The following is an 18725-nucleotide window of genomic DNA, read 5'->3' on the forward strand; positions in this document are numbered from 1 at the left end:
TTAAATAGGTGCAGAATAACCACAGCAGGTGAACCAGGGGCCCATTTCACTAAGAGATTTGCGAGCACTGTTTACACACAGATCGCAAATAGCGGCACTGTCCTGTTACACAAATGATTGTAGCTCACAAATTAAGGATACAATTGAGTCCTACGGGGCTCTCACTTACCGAGACATGGGTCACATGTATGGTATTTGTTTTGATGCATTTACCATGTAAACAGGACAGGATATTATCTCATGTTGTAAACTGCAGCTTGCGTGTTGCAAATTTGGCCCCAAGCTCATGTCTGGCTTTAGCTACCGTGACATTGCAAACATTAGTTAGTCAGCCTACTGAAGAACAAACAGTTTGTGTTGCTGATAATAACCGAGAGCAGGGATTTTACATGACTGACTTGGGAAAATCAAATTAGCTCTGACTATGATGGTTTCATTTGTACTTTGTAACACATGGCTCACGCTAATGGACCAGCAGAGACGAGCAAGATACTGGTTCCCTATTCAGCGTTTGTTAAGTGTAGGTACGGTATAAAGTAATCTTAGTAATTTTAGTGTTACTGCTGTTACACGTTTTTTCAGACGTATATTAGATTACTTGCCGGCAACCACCACCATTGAATCATGTTATTCTACTATTATATGAGGTTCCTTAACATCTAGATATTGTTGTACGGACTAAAATTTGCTAAAAGGGAAATTATACAGAGCTCCAGCATCACCAAACAGTCGTGAGGTGCAGGCAGACATAAAAGTGAGTATTCTGTTGTTCAATACACTAGGATGAAGGCGTTAGCTGGTGCTAATTTGCCTAAATTAAGTCTTACTTGGCTAAACTAAGATAGCTCTAACATTACAACCTGCGTGTGCTTAAAGCTACTACAAGGAGTTCTTAACTGGTTATGAAACAGTCTCAATTAAAAACTGATGCCTCTATATGAGCTACATACGCAAACGAGACCATCAGAGAGAAAATCAGCAATTTCTATATAGTTATTTTTAACACCTGTCATCGAGTCAGATTCTGTGTGAAATCAGATAAAATGAGCCTGTATTTACATTTTCCCAGCCAAAGTTACAGTGACTCATATGTTAGCCTCTTAAAAAAAAAAAAGCGGGGGTAGATCATAGATAATTTTACTTTTGAAGTTGTACTTTGGGGTTTTGGCAGAGGAAACACTATCGCTTTTGTCCACAGAGTCCTCCAAAATCAACACAATATCAAAGTTCCTAACAGAAGCTTTAGTGGTACATTGCAACCCCTCTGTGGACGTTAGCTACAGTTATTGAGCTCGGTGTTGGGGATGTTTGATAGACCTGGCAATTTGAAACTTAATATGAACCAACCTCCTAAGTATTTGTTTTGTTCACAGTAAGCAGAAAATCTAAGCCAAGCATCATCACTCATATCTTTTCTTGTAAAATGTCACAAATGTATTCATTGTAGAAATAATAGTGTAAATAATAGGAGTGTTTCAGTAAGGTTTGATGCAGTACCACACCATACCAGTTGATAATCACATTTTTCACCACAATATAATAATTCAGGGTTAGTACAGCACAGTCATGGTTAAAATCACAGTTCAGACACAGCCTTTCTGTGTGGAGTTTGCATGTTGGTTTCTTTCGTGTGCCCTGGTTTCCCTTACCATTAAAAACATGTATGCTAGGTCAATTCTCCTGTCAGTGCCTCTTACTAAGGGGCTGGCTTAGATCTGAAGTTGGCCCCCGGGCGCTGCACAGCGGCTGCCCACTGCTCCTGATGCCAGGACGGGTTAAATGCAGAGACCGAATTTGACTGTATAATTGTACTTTGTAAGGTTGTATATGTCACAATAAAATTGACCTTTACCTTTAAATAATCATGGCATGAAAATTTTATAGCATCACATCCTTAGTGGGTATTTTATAACCACATGATGCAGACTGAATAAGTTGCATTTATTGCATTTACACAATAAAAGGTGTACTGGTCTGGTGTACTGATCAGAATTTCTCACAAGTGACTCCTGACAGATTACTGGTGGGGATGATTGAGCCCGAGTCCATGAAAAGCGCTCTCATTACACCGGTAATCTGAGTGGTTGACAGTTACACCAGTCAGCATGATCTAAATATAAAGAACGGGTGGGAATGATGGATTAGGCCCCAAGAATCTGACGTGCAAGTTGATATAATGAAAAATCCCATTGTCAGTTTGTTCGAGCATTTAGTTCTGTAAGTCATTCATGCCTACTCAATTCAGCCATTCATTTCCCCTCTCAAAAGCTTCTCCGTTCAGTCACTCATCTCTTCACGCGGTCTGATGTAGAGGTCTCTTGGTGTGCATTAGACCATGGAGGAGTCATAAGAATTAACTCCTAAGAACTGATCCATTGACCGTGCAACCTTGAAACCTGCACGCGCACACACATACACACTCCTACACACACACACACACACACACACACTCCTACACATACTGGGTTGTCAATTGCCTTAAAAGTGGTGGTCATGCTTGAGAACACATGAATTTCATTCACCCTACAGCTAAATGGAACCAACACGCTTGCCCACACACGTTTCATTAAAGTGCCCTGGTAGACTTAGTTTGGCCCAGTATGAGTCAGGGGAGTAAGAGGACCTGCCCAAGATGAAACATGCACACGCACACACATACGCACACACACATCTAGAGCCAATTTAAAAGGAGAAGGGATCAGGTATAACAGAGGGAGTTAGTTAAGTAACTTTGCAAGATGAAAGTAGCCGGATTAGATGCACACAGTCATGCATGCGTGTGTGTTTGCGTGTGTGAGCAATATTAAAGTGGCTACCAACCAGGATTCATTTCGTTTCTGCAAGTTTCATTCCCAGCTGACACTAGGGAAGCACTACATTTATTTTGACGATATCTCCCCCCCACTGCTGCTCCGTCCATTCTAATCCCTTCACCCAATAAAGGAGGGCTTTAAATCAGCCACAGGTTCTACAACTTTTCCATCGGGAGGTGCTCGAATCACACCTGGGTCCAATTGTGCTTGAAAAACTGTCAGATATGGGAAGCGTTTGTGTGAATCAATCTGTGTCACACAGGCTTGGCGGCTGCCAATGGGGTTATTAAATTGGTTCCTTTGTGCCAGACGAGTAAATCCATCACAGAAAACAGTTGGAGGGAAGGTCTTGGTGCATACCTGAAGGTTGTGTCTCTCCAGTCTCATCTCCAGAATGTTGTTCTGCTCCTCCAAACGTTGCCGCTCCGCCTCTAAATCTTCAATTTTCTGTCTGAAAAACGCACACACACACAAACACACACACATTCACTTGTTTATTAATACCAAGCATGCAGAATAACGGCTATGCACATCATTGACTCAATAGGTTAATCCCTGAGGTATGGCTCTGCTCACAGACGAGGTATGCGAGGTCTGGCTGGGTTAATCCACCCTCGGTACATGCATGAATCTTTTATGGCCCATGTTATGAATTGATTTTGCAACAGGTTGTGTGTGTGCGTGTGTGTGTGTGCACATTACCTGAGAATGCTGACCTCTTCTTTGGTCGCTAAAGAACTGCCGTCAGCAGCCGAGGCCTGCTGCTTCTTAAGAGACTCCAGCTCCAGCTCCACCTGGGACAGACAGAGGAGAAAATGGGCATGGTGCACTAACATCATACCACCTTTGGCCGTGTGCCTGGCTCAAACCTTTTGGCTGCAGATAAATCCTGAGGACTCTACTACAGAGTGCTGATATCTGTTTGAGACAGACATCCAGACAAATAGATATATCCTTTATACACCATTAGTCTGCGGACTCATTTTACATTTCACAATGTCCCAATCTTTTTTCCCCCTTAGTACTTGTTTTGAATCTGTCTGTGTCTTAGTTAGTTTCCCTCTGATCTCTCTCTCCTGTCTGCAATTATCCCTCATTTCCATTTGCACACCCATTTTCTCCTTTTTTTTCTGACAGCATCTGTCTGTCTCGCAGCTCAGCCTCACTCTCAAGCTTCCCAAGACGGATAAGTAATTACTGCTATACCAGACAGGTGGATTTCACGCGTCAATACTCATTGCCATGGCTATGTTGATGTCTCCTCGGCAACAAGGAGCCACAAAAAAAGGGAGATCATAGAACAAGTGAAGACACAAAGACAGATGCACATAGTGTGTAAGAGAGTCTAGGTCACAGCTGCCAAATCTCTGCTTTATCCTGGTATCATAGCAGTTTTTTAAGGAGACTGTTTTTTTGTTTTTTTTTTAACTTTTATATAATTCCCAAACCCCTCAGTGAGGAAGAATACATACAAAAGACTTAAAGGGAAAATTCACCACTTCCTATGTGGATGTTCAGTCAGTGTTGATGGTAAATGATGTCAATTGAAGCAATAAATTCCTGAGTGCTGCTACACTGATTGAGAAAGCTGAGTTCTCCTGCATCTGTTGTTCTTCCTGCATCACAGTGACATCACAGTGATGTAGCTGATGTGAAGGAAGAACTACTAAGACGCTATTTCAGCTTGGATTTCTCATCTCCACCTCTGGATAGCTGGGGAGCATTCACCTAACACTACATGGCAAACACTGGCTGGCAAAATAATAGCAATGGGCTGGAGTGGTGATATATCTTGCGTAACGCATCTTGGTACATGTAGGCACTGCGGGCACGGCTTTGCAGTGTTTTCTTGGTCAACACAAAGTTTTTCAAAAGTAACTTTTTCAATACAGCAGGTTTAAAACAATACAGCATAAGTTAATTACAGTATTGAAAGTACCCAAACTGTAATATATATATATATATATATATATATATATATATATATATCTAAGGGCATTCAAGACCTCAGTTCAGTATTATTTGTCTTGCAGCAAAACCAGACAGTGTTCAGTGACTTTTTCTGTACCAGCACTGTGTGTAGGTTGTTAATCTTAATAATAATGATAACATCCTATTTTGTGTGCCAACAACTCCTTCTTTTTTCTGTTGTGGTGTCAAGAGGTATTGAGTATCATTTTTTTCATAGTAGTACTGAAGTTTAAAATTCTCTGCGACAACTCTATAGGACAATTTATTGCAACACTGACTGGACATCCGCATAAACAATGGTGAATTTCCCCTTTAACAGGTGAACTGCCACATTTAACCTTGCAAAATTCACAGACTAGACTGTTCGACCTCATTCACACACCACACCATCTTTTCAGTGCAACCTGGCAGCAACTCACTTCAAGTTATAATTTTAAAAATGCTCCTGTAGTAGTAGTACCTGCTACTTAATGTCACTTCAGGTCAGGATGTGAGAGGAGCGAGACATTACTCAACACCAGGAAGCTACTGTACTTGTAATATAAATGTCAATCCAGCTGCTAAATAACACTGTCCCTTTAAAGAGGCCTACAGGACTAACGTCATTGTTCGGCACACTGGGAAAAAAGATGTTTGTCAGCATGTTAGTCACAGAAGCATTAGAGCATCTTTGACTCACAAAAAGGCACCGTACACCTGCAAGGATAACAGTTATGACTGGACGGTACTTGTGACATCTTAAGTGCCAATGGCTGAGGTTACAATATCTGTGATCATCTGACTAATCATTAAGATTTATATAGCTTTAATACTTGTTCTACATTTAAACCTTTTGCATCCCTGTGTCTTGTTTTGTTCTTTATCATTCAAATATGTTAAACAATGTCAGAAAACAATCTGTTTTGTCGGTGTGTCACAGAAAGAAAATGCTTGTGTCTGTGCATATACATGTAGACTTACAGTTTGCAACTGCAGTTTCAGAGCCCCCGTCTCTTCCTGTGCTTTGCTCAGCTGGGCCTGAATCGAAGGACAGAACAAAAGGAGAAAAGTTACAAAGTACAAAAAATGACTTCCTGTCCTTATCCTGGTGATATACGGTATTGACAGAAACGGAGCATGTGAGTGGAGCAGAAGCAGGAGCGGCCATATATTATCCAAAGTGTGCAGTTCATTCACTGAGGCTTCTCCATTTCGTTCCAGTGCTGCTCACAATGCCCCCGTCTACCGCGAGTGCAGTTTTATCAATTTTCAGTGCAGATATCTGTCAATTTGTCCACAAAGCAAGAGTACTGAGCATGTTGACAAGGAGCAACTGAGCAGCACGTCTTTACAGCAGTCTTTAACGATGAGAAAAGTGTCACTCAGCAACATGCTGATTAAACTGGCTGGCAGCTAAGAGGAAGGTAAAAAAAAAAAGTCCTTTATATTCAAATTTGTTTTAAAAACAATACACTTGGCTGTATAGAAGATAAAGTAGGACACTACAAATGCAAGTGTTGCACACACACCTCCATCTCTGCGTTGTGGTTCTGTGTCTTCTGCAGTACATCCTCTGCTTCTCTGAGCCTTTTGGTGAGTTGAGGAGAGTACTCAGTAGGCGCCAGCTCGCTATCATAGGACTCAAGTATGGCACGCATTCCATCACGCTCCTGTAACACACACATACACATCAACATAACACCACAAAATACAAAATCCTGCTGTATATTTGACAAATTCCCATGTTGCCGGGGAAGATGAAAGTCATGACCTTACAGAATTTCGTGCTATCAGATATGTAACGTTCAAGTTCATGAGAGTGAATAAACTGAGAATATCAAAGCTCTTTGATCTTTTTCTGATTTGTCTGTGTTACTTTTGTATGACTGTGTGGTGTATTAAAATGACAGGGAAACGTCTTTGTAAATGAGGAACAAAGTATGAGGCAGCTGCGCCTTTCTCATCCAAGCTGTGACAAGGGAGGCTTAAGGTTATGGTCATGCTCATCTGCATTTCTCCTCATGTAATAATCAAATCAAAGACAAATGTCTTTGTAGACAAAGGATAAAGAATAAATCAAAAAATTAAATCAGAGAGTCACGACAGAGAAATGTCTTTGCAAATGAAGCATATAATATTATGCTGCCTCATCTCTCTTATCTGAAATGTGATGAGATCATTTAAAAATTCAAATGAATTCTTTCTCCTCTATAATACTGGAATGAAAGACGTGTCCTCAACACTGTACTCCGTCCAGTAAATCAACACTCCAAGCGGTTGGTTCTCTTAGAGAAGAGAGGATAAAAAACCTCTTCAAGTCAACATCTTCTCAAGTGTCACTCAGACTGACGCGCCGTCTCCAAATAGCTCACAAGTCTCTGTCAGTACGTGTCTGTCTGTCTGCTTGATGTTTGAGTGTGTATGTTCATTTTCACACACAAAAACATGCATGTCTCGATTTGGCTCCCAAACTGCACAAACCGACAACAACACAAAGCAAAGTGTGTGGAGGAAGAAGTCAGCCATCTACAGGACAACACAGAAAATAAAGACTGTCAAAAAAAATTATATTGTGCATGACTGAGCACAGAAGACAAACAGCAAGGGCTCTGAAACTGCTTCTAAATCGTTACCATTTCTTCCCAACGGTCCATTTTAATCATTAAACTTGGAATAACTAGTCTGCATTTTACTGTTCATGTGTGAAAAAACAAACCATGACAAGGTCATTACATTTCATCCCCAATGGGAGAGATGCTGTGTGCATTAGTGTTGCAATGATACTGGAATTTCTAATTCCACAATACAGTACCTGGAAAAATATGAATATTCAATCCCATTTTCAATACTACAGGGAAAGATTTACAACAATTTATAATTTCATTTAGCAGACACTTTGATCCAAAGCGACGTACATCTGAGAGCTGATCAGAAGAGAACAACACAAGTAAGTGCCATGGAGCAAAGTTCAAGTCTGGTAGGACACAGGTGCCTACAGGCATGAGATAATGTTTTTTTTGTTTGTTGTTGTAATTTATGCATATCGTGTGCAGTCAATCAAGTACAAAGGTGTTCACAAAAGAGCTGGGCCTTGAGTCTTCTCTTTAAGATTGAGAGGGACTCTGCTGATCAAACAGAGTTTTGGTATCTTTTTCCACCACTGGGGAGCCGCAAAGAATAAAGAGCCTAGCTAGCGACCTTGGGCCCTGCTGTGGTGGTTGAATCAGGCGTCTTTCATTGGCAGAGCATAGAGAGTGGAAGGGAGTGTAGACCTGCATGAGGGAGTTCAGGTAAGCTGGGAGCAGTTTCAGGCAAGTGTCAAGGCTTTGAATTTGACGTGGGCAGCGACCAGGAGGCCAGTGGAGTGATCTGAACAGTGGGGTGACGTGCTGTTTTCGGCTGGTTGAAAATCAGACCTGCCACCACATTTAAAGATATTTAAAATTTCAATGACAACAACCTCTTACACACAATAATGAAATAATCTGGAAAGCTTGGGCTGTGTGACATAAATTAAAAGGTGATGCAGCCAACAGGGAAGGGTAGGGTTGCGGATGCGGATGAAGGACTCTATATTAGAGAGATTACTTGTTTCAGGTGGGCTGCGGGTGGATGATTTATGCGTTCATGCAGATGCACATCACTGGAGGGCACAGATACCCTCTACTTTTCAATATGTGCTAAGTTAAGTCTTTTAAACTGCTAAAAGTGGACAAAAAGAAATTGGAATATTCTTTTTTGTTTACCAAAGGTAGACGAAGCAAGAGGTTAAGTATTTGTGATGCTAGAAACCATTCATTTCAAATTCTGTTCATCCACAACAGATCAGAAGATTTCACATTTTAGCTTGCAACAGTGATTAATGTTCACTACATTTAATTCATGCGTTAACATAGTTAATCTGTACTGGTTGCCAAGCAACATGGTGAGTGAGAACAGTTTAATCACTTCCAAAAAACTGGCAAACAGCCTATTTGTTAATGCAAATTCGGTGTCAGTCAGGACTGTTAAAATGATGCGTCTCCTCCCATCCCTTCACCGCGCCCGTCCGCTCTGTATTACAAAGCAAAGCGGGTGGCATTTTGTGGCAATCAGGCTTTTAATAAACATCTCACAAACTGCCAGGCTGCTTAGGACCATCCTTGAATTCTGAGGGTCATTGAAAGCTCAATAGTCTATTATTAAGGGGGCTAATTTCAGGGAAGCGCATGCAATTGTGGTTGATGTCAGGTAATAAAAATCGGCAGTAAATACCAGTTCAGATAACTGCATGTGCCATATGTTGATTGCTAAGTGCTGTCATTTTGGAGTGGTTTAAAAGCACCTTGTAATTCCTGCATGTGAAATTCTCTGAATAATGGGCTTCAATTGGCCTGTCAGATTAACTCATAGGCTAGTATCTGAAAACAAACCATGATTACCCTAATCAGATTCAGCCTGTGATTAGCCAGATCAAAAACAACATAATCCATTTAAAGATGACTGAGTCTGGTTCATTTAAAAAACACTATGCTGTATGTGAAATGATCCTTAATGCAACTTTATTTGTTTTGGCACCAAAGCGGCGTCATTTGTCATGCAGCATTACACAATTGCCTAATACGTGTCATGAGAAACTTGGGAAGGAGAGAGGAGGAAGACCAACGGGAGAACAGACTGAACAGAAGTAAATACAAAAAGGTACAAACACATTTAGAGGTCAGCGTGTATGTGTCTGCTGCCAATCCTAACCAGCAGGCCCTTAGGCTATTTACTGTCCATTAACGTGCAATGAAATTCACTCAATCTAAATCAAAAATCTGTCGCCATTTCTCTGATAAAAACTCTCATTTTAAAAACAAACGGAGCGGCAGGACAGAGTGATAAAACTATCATTACTGTTTTCATCATCTATTTTTTTAAAAAATTGCTTTTATGTCAACTCTTTTATCTAGTGCGTAAAGATGTGACTGTGCCTCTAATGGGTCAGCGAGTCTGTCCCACAAAAAGTATATTAGAAATAGAACATCTGAGCGGGTCGGCAGCAGCAGAATAAAGGAGACGTAGCCTCATGGCAGAGAGAGAAGGATGAAATCTGTTGTCATCTCTATTTCCTTAATAACTGCTGTCAGGACGCAGCTGAGCAAAGCACTTAATCATTATTGATTTGTGCACCAGTATGTGGCCACAGTCATTCCCACAGGTGGAGGGAGGAACTGGAGATGGGTATAACCTTAGAGCTCAAACCAATACTTGATCGATACAAAATCAGTTGACACCAATTTAGATAAATCGATTAATAGCTCAAGTCAGCACAAGCCACAGATGTCACACACTTCCCTGCTTCCAATCTTTAAATGTAAAGATTTGCTGCTTTATTCCGTTATATTTCTTGGTAGGGCTGGGAGCTATATTGAATTAATTACTGTACCGTTTATGTCACTGCACAATGTATAAAATGTTTACACCTTAAAAATAATGTTATTACAACTTACAAAAAAAGTAACATTTTAATGACTGTCGGCTACATTAGTTATCTCATATTACAATAAATAAAAACAGTTGCTGTGTTTGCATCCAAATGTATTATGCATTTTAAGCAAATTTCAAAGAAATCTGCCAAAGTAAACGTGACTGAATGCTTGTTACCATCCACTGCCATTACTCCCAAACTGGGACTGTGATACCTCAAAATGTGAATAAAAATGTGTTGATGGAAACACGGCTATCAACTGGTTGGAGCCATATCAATTACAGTACATCAGTATGTCGTAATTTTCTTGAAATTATACAGAATAAATGAATGAACAATGATGAATAAAAGACTAAATATACTTGGGCAGTTGTAGATATGGTTGGGTGAGAGACATTACTACACTCAGCTATAGTTAAGCTTAATATAACTTCACACGAATATTTGGCGGTGAGAACCAAAATCTTCAGCAAACAATCACTGAATAAATTAATAGGGTCAAAGTTTTACTGAACAACAACAAATAATATCGATATTTTCTGATTAACGACAATTATTCACACCCTCTGAGTGCTTGGTAAAGTGTGAATGGTTGACTACAGTCTCTGCCAGAACAGTGTTGGACCAAACCATATTTTCAGCATGCCTGTGGCCCTGCTTAGTTATGGTAGTGGGTGAGTGTGTGAGAGCGTGTGTGTGTGTGTGATTTGTGTACTAAGAGACTGAGCATGTTGACCTAGGGAATTACACACACTGAGAAATCAATATCGCAGGGAGGTCTAGTCAGGAACTGCAGAGCATGGGGGAAAGAAGCCAGACAGATTGAAGAGTCACATGACATCCATCCACCAATCAGAGGGAGCGAGGGGTAGAAAGGCAGATTAGGAATTCTGTGCTGGCCCTGAGATGCAAGTGAGTACTGTGGTCTCTGAGCGTTTTAAGAAAACTTCTGACATTGGGTGATGGTGGAAAGGTCTTTATGTCAGGGTCTGATTACTTGCTATCATGTCTGTGTCAGGGCTGGGCAATATATCAATAATATATAAATATTCTAATACAAGACTAGATACTGTTTTAGATTCTAGATATCGTTAATATCCTGATATAGCAAGTGTAAGTGTTTTGCATTAAGTGTTAAGTGTTTTCCTGGTTTTAAAGGCTACTTTGCAATGAAGTGGTCTAATTTTCTGAACTTACCAGACTGTTACAGCTGTTCTATTATTTGCCTTTTCCCCAATTTGTCATTATATCTAAATTACTGATGATTATTTATTAATAATCTCATTGTGGAAAAATACATATTTTTTCCTTTGATTTTGGGGTTAACCGTCCTTTTCCTATTTTGTGAAAATACCTGAAGTATTCCTACAATATTGTTGCAATATTGACATGAGGATATCTGGTCATTTTATTTTGTCCATATTGCCCACCCTAGTTTCCACTATTTAAGAATTTATGGTATGTTGCAGCTGGGGACGTCTCAATACCACTTTTTCATGTCAGACACCATTACTGACACTGCAGCCTGCTGATATTGATACCAATCCTATACCTAGGTGATACCTTTTTTCCGCTCTTAAAAAACTAAGCTGTTGATGACATATTTATATGGATGTACTTCACCTAAGCATGCCATCTAAAGAACATCAAGCTGTGAAACAAACATTTTACTCCCACGAAGGAAGAGAATTAGTTTAGATAGTTAAGGTTAATGGCTTGTATCAGACAATACTGTGTTTTTCCTGCGTTGCTTTTTTGTTTTTTGATATCCAATACCATGATTTCAGCCAGCATCGGATCAACCCATCCTTATTGAGACATAGCCTGAAAATATCGAGATATTATTTAAAAATCTTATAGCTGTGTTTGTGGGGTTGTTTTTGTGTGTGCATCATTGATTGTCACCTTGGTTAACAACAGCACTCTCTTTTGTAGTCGACGGACGAGAGCGTCCTGCGTCTCCCTCTTCTTCTGCTCCTCCAGAGTCTTGGCTCGCTGCTGGGAGACCTCTGCGCGAAGCTCGGACTGCGAGCGCTCCGCGCTCCTCACGCTGAGGAGACAAATGGGATGAATGAATAGATGGAAAGCAAAAGTGTGTGCGTAGGTTAATAACAGGGGACAGGAGAGGGCAGCAGAAGAGGGAAACTGAATGTTCAAACAGTCTGAGAAAAGCAATTTAGAGTCAATTTAGAATAATACTCTCTAACAGATGACATACCTGACAGAAACAGAATAATTGCTAGACAACTGTCCAGAAATTACTTGCAGAAATGATTTGTGCCAGGTCTGATCAATAGGACAATAATTATATGAGGGGACAATAATTACAGCACACGCTCCCTCTACCATTCCCCCACAGACCCACCTCTCTCTCCCCCATTCTTCTGTTTCTAATATTTCATAATGAGCCCAATACGCTGAGCAGAAGAGAGACGCTTGTTAGCTAATGAAAGCTTTCTTAGCTGGACTGAGCTGCAGCGTGAATATACCAGAGCATGCGCGCAGCCCTCCCTACAGACATCACCTCTGCCTAAACAGGACAAGTTTAATTAGTGAATTCCCTCTCTCTCAATCGCAATCTCAACACACACACACACACACACACACACACACACACACACACACACACACACACACACACACACACACACACACACACAGCAGTGGTTACTGTCAGGAGTGCTATCAGAATCAGGACCAGTTTAATTAACTTTGTGACAATTAAGGACTTCTCAGAGATACGCTCTAATAGATACATGGGGGGGGGGGGGCATGCAGGCAGACAGAATGAGAGAAAAAGGTCTGAAGGCACAGAGAGGGATTTTGTGTACATGTGAGTGAGTGTTTGTTACCGGCTGTTCAGTGTGTAGTTCTGCTCTTTCAGAGCAAATTCTCTCTGCTGGATCTGAATCACCTCCCTGGACAGATCCTCTGGTTTCCTACAGACAGACACACACAGGAACAGTTAGCATACACGTGTGTACACACACACGCACACACACTCAAAGACACACACAATGAAAAATCAATATGACTGAGAGAGCAGAAAGGACAGAGAATAGATGAAAACGGCGGTTTTTCCATATTCTTTTGTTAGTCGGCCAGTGGGGAGCTGGGAAATAAAATGACATGAGCAGCAGAGGGAGAGATGAGAGGAGGATAGTGGGCTAAATACTGGTCACAGTTCTACAAAACAAACTCACTCCGTGGGAGAGATTGACAGATTACAAAAACACCCACACACATGCGCACGTAAACACTCAATGGGAAGGCAACAATGCAGAAGGTCACTTACTCTGACAGAGATGCACCACATGACCTCCAAAATCCTCTAACTATGGATCTTTCAAAAAAAAAGAAAACCAATGCCATTATCTCTTTATCTCCTGTGAAATGGGCATACATTACCGGAGTTCAGCTCAAAATCTTACTTTTTCCTGCTACCTTATAGTTTCACATCTTAATAGCAGGGGCAGATTTAGTCATTTTGGGGCCTGAGGCACACACAAGCATGGACCCCTCCTCATCTCTTGTTCTTCCTCTTTTTTAGTCCTTGAATAATGAAGTCATTAAAGCAAATGTTTATTCATGGTGGAGGGTATTGGATTAATTCAGGATATTAAAATCCTCAGGAAAGAAGCTGCTCTGTAGTCTTAGGGTACAGCAGTGGATACTTCTGTATCTCTTGCCGGACAGCAGCAGGGTGAATGGGAGGTTGCTGGAGTGGCAAATGTCTGTTATCTTAATATTTAATATCTGGGTGCTGATTCAATATATATTGTGATTTTTAAGTTTTGCGATTGTCCAAATATTGCAAATTGATATTACAATTTATTGCAATTTGTTTGCTTTTTTAACACAAGACAATCAGAAAAAGTTGAATCAGAAACGTGTAGAGACTGCACATCACAAGTCATATTTCTAAAATAACATAAATGCTGATACTATTTGCATGGTTTCATACACAGCCAATCACTGCACTCTTAAGATTAGATGTGGGGCCTTTCCGGCTCGCTACCGCAGCAGCTACACACCATAGAGTGTGTGGTGTGGTGTGTATTTGACTGAGTGGGCAGTTCAACATGTCAAATGTTCAAAGGTATGGCTGTACTGTAATGAAAATAAATGCATAATTTAAAGAAGTAGGAAAAAAAGGTTTCTAATAAACTACTGGTATCAGTGTCGCTTTAAGAGCACTGGTATTGCTACTAGTAATGTAAGTTTTTGAACAATACCCAACCCTAACTACGAGGTTATGTGTGGTCATGTGGGCAAAAGACTTGAAACTTTTAACCAGCAGGACATGGGCTCTCAAAGTGTGGCCCATGGACCAATTGCAGCCTTCAGAAACATTTTCTGTGGCCCCCAACGTTACATACTTCAGCTTTATTTTAGCCACCAGTGGTCCAGTTCAATACTTCTAACAGCCTACATTTAATACACTACTTGTCCAACTGCACCCCCTGAACAAGCGTCTGTCCAGTTAGGAATGAAAACTTTTCAAAAACTAATGGTTGAGTAGTAACCAGTGTTACCTTGCAAGTGTCGCAGGAATTACATTCTGTCATCAGTGCTAATGTTATTAGTAAAAGTTAGCAATTTCAGTGGACAGTTCTGCAGTTTAATGTGGGAGTGAGATGGAAAAGGAGGAGAAAAGGAGGTTGGACCATTGTTTGACCTCAGGGGACAGATAAAGCGATCTGGCTTATCCACAAACAGGGGGAAAAGGGGTGCTCAAGGACTCAAATGTTAAATGTCACTATGGGATCAATTCTACAAGTTCACGGGTTTTCCTGTGCAGCCCTAAATCATATGCTGGCTCCATAAACTGGCACTCAGTCATAAAGACTTTGAGAACACCTGTCGTAGAAGGTGAGTTCAACATTACTTTTCTTCTATACCAAAAAAAACAAGCAAGTCACCCAACTTTAGGTGCTGCAAGAGACTGTCAGTGAGAGCCTAAGATCTGGCATTGTGGTCCAGCATTAGGCAATCCGCTGAGTCATGTGACAAATTAGACAAGGCTGAGCAGTCGAGGTGAACATCAAGGCCGGAAAGCCGGAGTGTGCCATGTGAAAGTTGGGTGGCGTGGATTTATCACCGCTTCCACTTCCGCGAGGTGGAGCCTCAGGTATGAAAATAATCTCATGACTAAAATATGAGTTCATGAATCATATGATGGAATAACTGTGGTACCCAAAGTAGGTAATTCCACAATGCCCAGAGCAGAGAAGGATTAGCCTTCTCCTAAGCTTACAGGAGAGGCTCTTTTTCTGTGTTCGGCTGTTTTTTGGGGGTTTTTCGCAGGTCATGAGGCAGACATCTCTGTTGATGTTGCAAATAACCGGCTGGCTGCATATTATTGGGTGAGATGGTGTGAATTACTATGAGATAAATATGAGTAAATACACTGGCTGCATACTGAAAGTTTAGTTTGAGTTTTGTTTTGAGCACACAGTAGAAGGAAGCGATGTGATTTAATCCAGAGCCTTGTTAACATGTCAGGGGTTCAGTTTTAGAAAATATTTGTAATAAGAGGAGCTTACTCAATAATCCAAAGATAAACCAACTCTTACCACCGTGCATGTGTTTTCAGACAGCATAGCTAATTATTTTCTACCTTTAAAGTTCAAACCTCTGCATGACTGAACCTCATCTTACATACTATCTACATGTTATCTGCGATATTTATACACCCGCTGCTCTAAAACCAATTCAGACGACACCACAATCAGTTTTGGCAGATTTATTACAATTCTGAACAGTAATTTAAACCACAACCCGAATACAGGAGCGGTGCAGGGTAAATCATTTTAGCCAAATATTTTTTTTATTTAGACAATTAAGTCTGACACAAGGCATGTACAAGCTAGGGTCGAAACTAATTATTTTTTTCATTATCAACTGATCTATTTAGGTTTCTGATTGAATTGAATTAAAAATGCTCAAGTTCCTGCAGCCTCAGGGGATGTCTTCAAATTGCACGATTTTCCCGTCCAAAGACGTTAAAGAAAGAGATATTCATTTTACAAAAGGTTGGGCCTCAGGTATGGAAGTAATTTCATAACTAAAATACAAAGATATTAATCTTACAATGACAGAGAAAAGCAGCAAATCCTCACGTTTCAAAGGTTGGAACAAGGGCTGTCTGACTGCAAGATTATGATGGTCAAAATAATATACTACAAAGATATTATTGCGATATCTACAGAAAATTTGAGGGAAAAAAAACATGCTATTAGTCAAATATACACTGTAAAAATTGGACAAAAAGTGCCATTAAACCTGATGGATAGCGTGTGAGAGCGTTGCAGAAGGAACAAAAAGCGAGAACGGAAATGGAAATGTTTTAAGAGCATGCAGCATGTTTCAGAGGCGCTGGATTGTTTACAAAGTATTATGTGTGCATTATTAACATGTAGTGTCGTCACGATACTAGAATTTTTCATTTTGATACAATACCTTGAAACTGACTTAAAATTGGTGGCATAAAATTTTAGATTGTTATTAAAAGAGAAATATAACAAAGCTATAACATGACAGCAGATGCAGTAAATGAGAAGAGTGACAAGAGGAAAACAGCACTGTGAGTAAGTGAGAGGAGGCCTGACTGTGTGGGTGCTGCTGTCCCAGTGCGCACGTCAACTCGCTGTTTGAGAGACGGTGTTGTGCAAGTTTACACTTAAAAAGAGCTCGGTAAAAGTTCAGCTCACACAGATTAAAATAAACAGGTTCAAGTTCATAGTTCATAGTTCATATTTTTAAATTCAGAACTAATTTCACTGTTCCAAAAATGAACAAGTTCATGTTCCTTTCATAGTTTTGTTGCTGTTGTTTTGTTTGTTTTTTAATCTAATCTTAAATAGAACCTCCTCCAGACTGGGATACTAGACTCTATACAATGACGTCATACAAAGTGGTGTATAATATTAATGTTTTATTTTGAAGTCGCAGGATTACTCGTATCTATACTTAACAACAATTCACAACAATTTGATAAAGTTTTACATGACGGCAAACTTGAACACAAACATATTGAAATTACAAACTGGGATCTGAGCATTCAGACTTTCCAGTGCAAATTTAACGCCCCATTATACATGAGAACTGCAATGAGATTAAGAGAAACATGAGACAGAGGAGAGGAGTGAACGTAACATGGATTTGATCTGTTTCTTACTGTAAGACAGTTTCCAGTCTTCAGTGTAGTTTACACACTTAATGCTACATGATCAACTAAAGTTCTTATACCACGCCAACATTTCTGTCCATATTTGCACACTATGTCTCTCTCTCTGCTGCGATTTTTTTTAGATCAGCTGACCGCCATCATCTCTCTCAGGAGTGAACACCACTCACATTCACGTTCATTAATTGTAAGTCAGTTCATTCAACTGTCAGTTCTCCGTTCACAAAAAAAATATATGATAACGTTCACACACGATCACCACTGCGGAGAGAAGTATCAATACTGTGAAAAAAAGAGGTTTGAAAGCATTTCAAATATTCAGTATCGATATTTTTGACAACATGACAGCCTTTAGTTGCAGCTAATCATTTTTGTTGGCATTTCTGCTTCAAGGTTTAACTTTTCAACTCTCCAGCTAGTGTTTTCAAGTGATGTTACTGTCGCAACAACGACATCTGTACATAAATCCAGGATGCTTTGTTTCCACAGTGCTTAACTCTGTGGAGAAATGATCAACACCACTTTTAACATGGTTTCAGCAACATTAGTCTTTCGTTTTGTACAAACAAGTAACTACAACAGGGGTTAGAGTCGAGGTGGAAGGGGGAAAACCTTAGGAGAAAATGAATTTGTTCATTAATTTAGTCTATAATGGAGGCATACATTTCCTGGGAAAAATCGTGCCTGGTGGCAAACAAATTTTTCATAGTGAAAGCGAGGTTTATAGGGAACCAATCTAAATGCAGATGCTGTCATTATAAACCATTATACTGTGAAATCACCACTGACCTCACAATGATAAGTTAAAAAGAAAAAAGATGCCTATTTCCACTTTAATGAGCTTTAATGAACTGATTATCAGAATAGTTGAGAATCAATACTCGTGTTGCATTACTGTCTTATGAAACAATACTTAATGCTCTGACATAAGCTTTAAGTGACTGCAATTTAGCAGCATAACAAATTGTGCAAAATCTCAGAATAAATTACCCTTTTTTCCTTTTTTTTGCAAAATGTAAGAAAACTTTTTAACTTGAGGAACTTGGGAGCAGGTCAAGAAATATGAAGACAATCCATTATTGTGGGGACCAGAATCAAGACACACATATAGAAAACACACAAACATACACATCATCACCTCAAACTGTAATTCTAACTTCTTTCTTTCTTCTTGAGACACGCATGCACCGATGGTCTCGATTCTCTCTTTAGCGGGTGAAAAGAGAAATCCATTTCCACAAAACCTGCCTGTATATTTTCATCGTCCGTCTCCTCAACATTGAAAATATTTTCATTCCGGTTCTGTCAATCTTATTTTCAA

General features: G+C 40.0%; 1 protein-coding gene across 1 annotated transcript in view; it reads right to left on the reverse strand.

Annotated features, from left to right (window-relative positions):
• The window catches only part of mad1l1 (mitotic arrest deficient 1 like 1), an 84981-nt gene that overhangs the window by 53434 nt on the left and 12822 nt on the right, over positions 1–18725 (reverse strand). The window contains exons 10-15 of the mRNA XM_084714902.1: positions 13068–13154; positions 12121–12265; positions 6293–6433; positions 5745–5801; positions 3516–3607; positions 3174–3264 (exon numbers count right to left, since the gene is read on the reverse strand). Of these exons, the coding sequence (XP_084571028.1) occupies positions 3174–3264; positions 3516–3607; positions 5745–5801; positions 6293–6433; positions 12121–12265; positions 13068–13154 (613 nt within the window). The remainder of the gene's footprint in view (positions 1–3173; positions 3265–3515; positions 3608–5744; positions 5802–6292; positions 6434–12120; positions 12266–13067; positions 13155–18725) is intronic.

The sequence above is a fragment of the Lutjanus erythropterus genome, chromosome 3 (genome assembly GCF_056507025.1).
Source record: "Lutjanus erythropterus isolate fLutEry1 chromosome 3, fLutEry1.hap2, whole genome shotgun sequence".
NCBI classification, from domain to species: Eukaryota; Metazoa; Chordata; class Actinopteri; order Lutjaniformes; family Lutjanidae; genus Lutjanus; species Lutjanus erythropterus.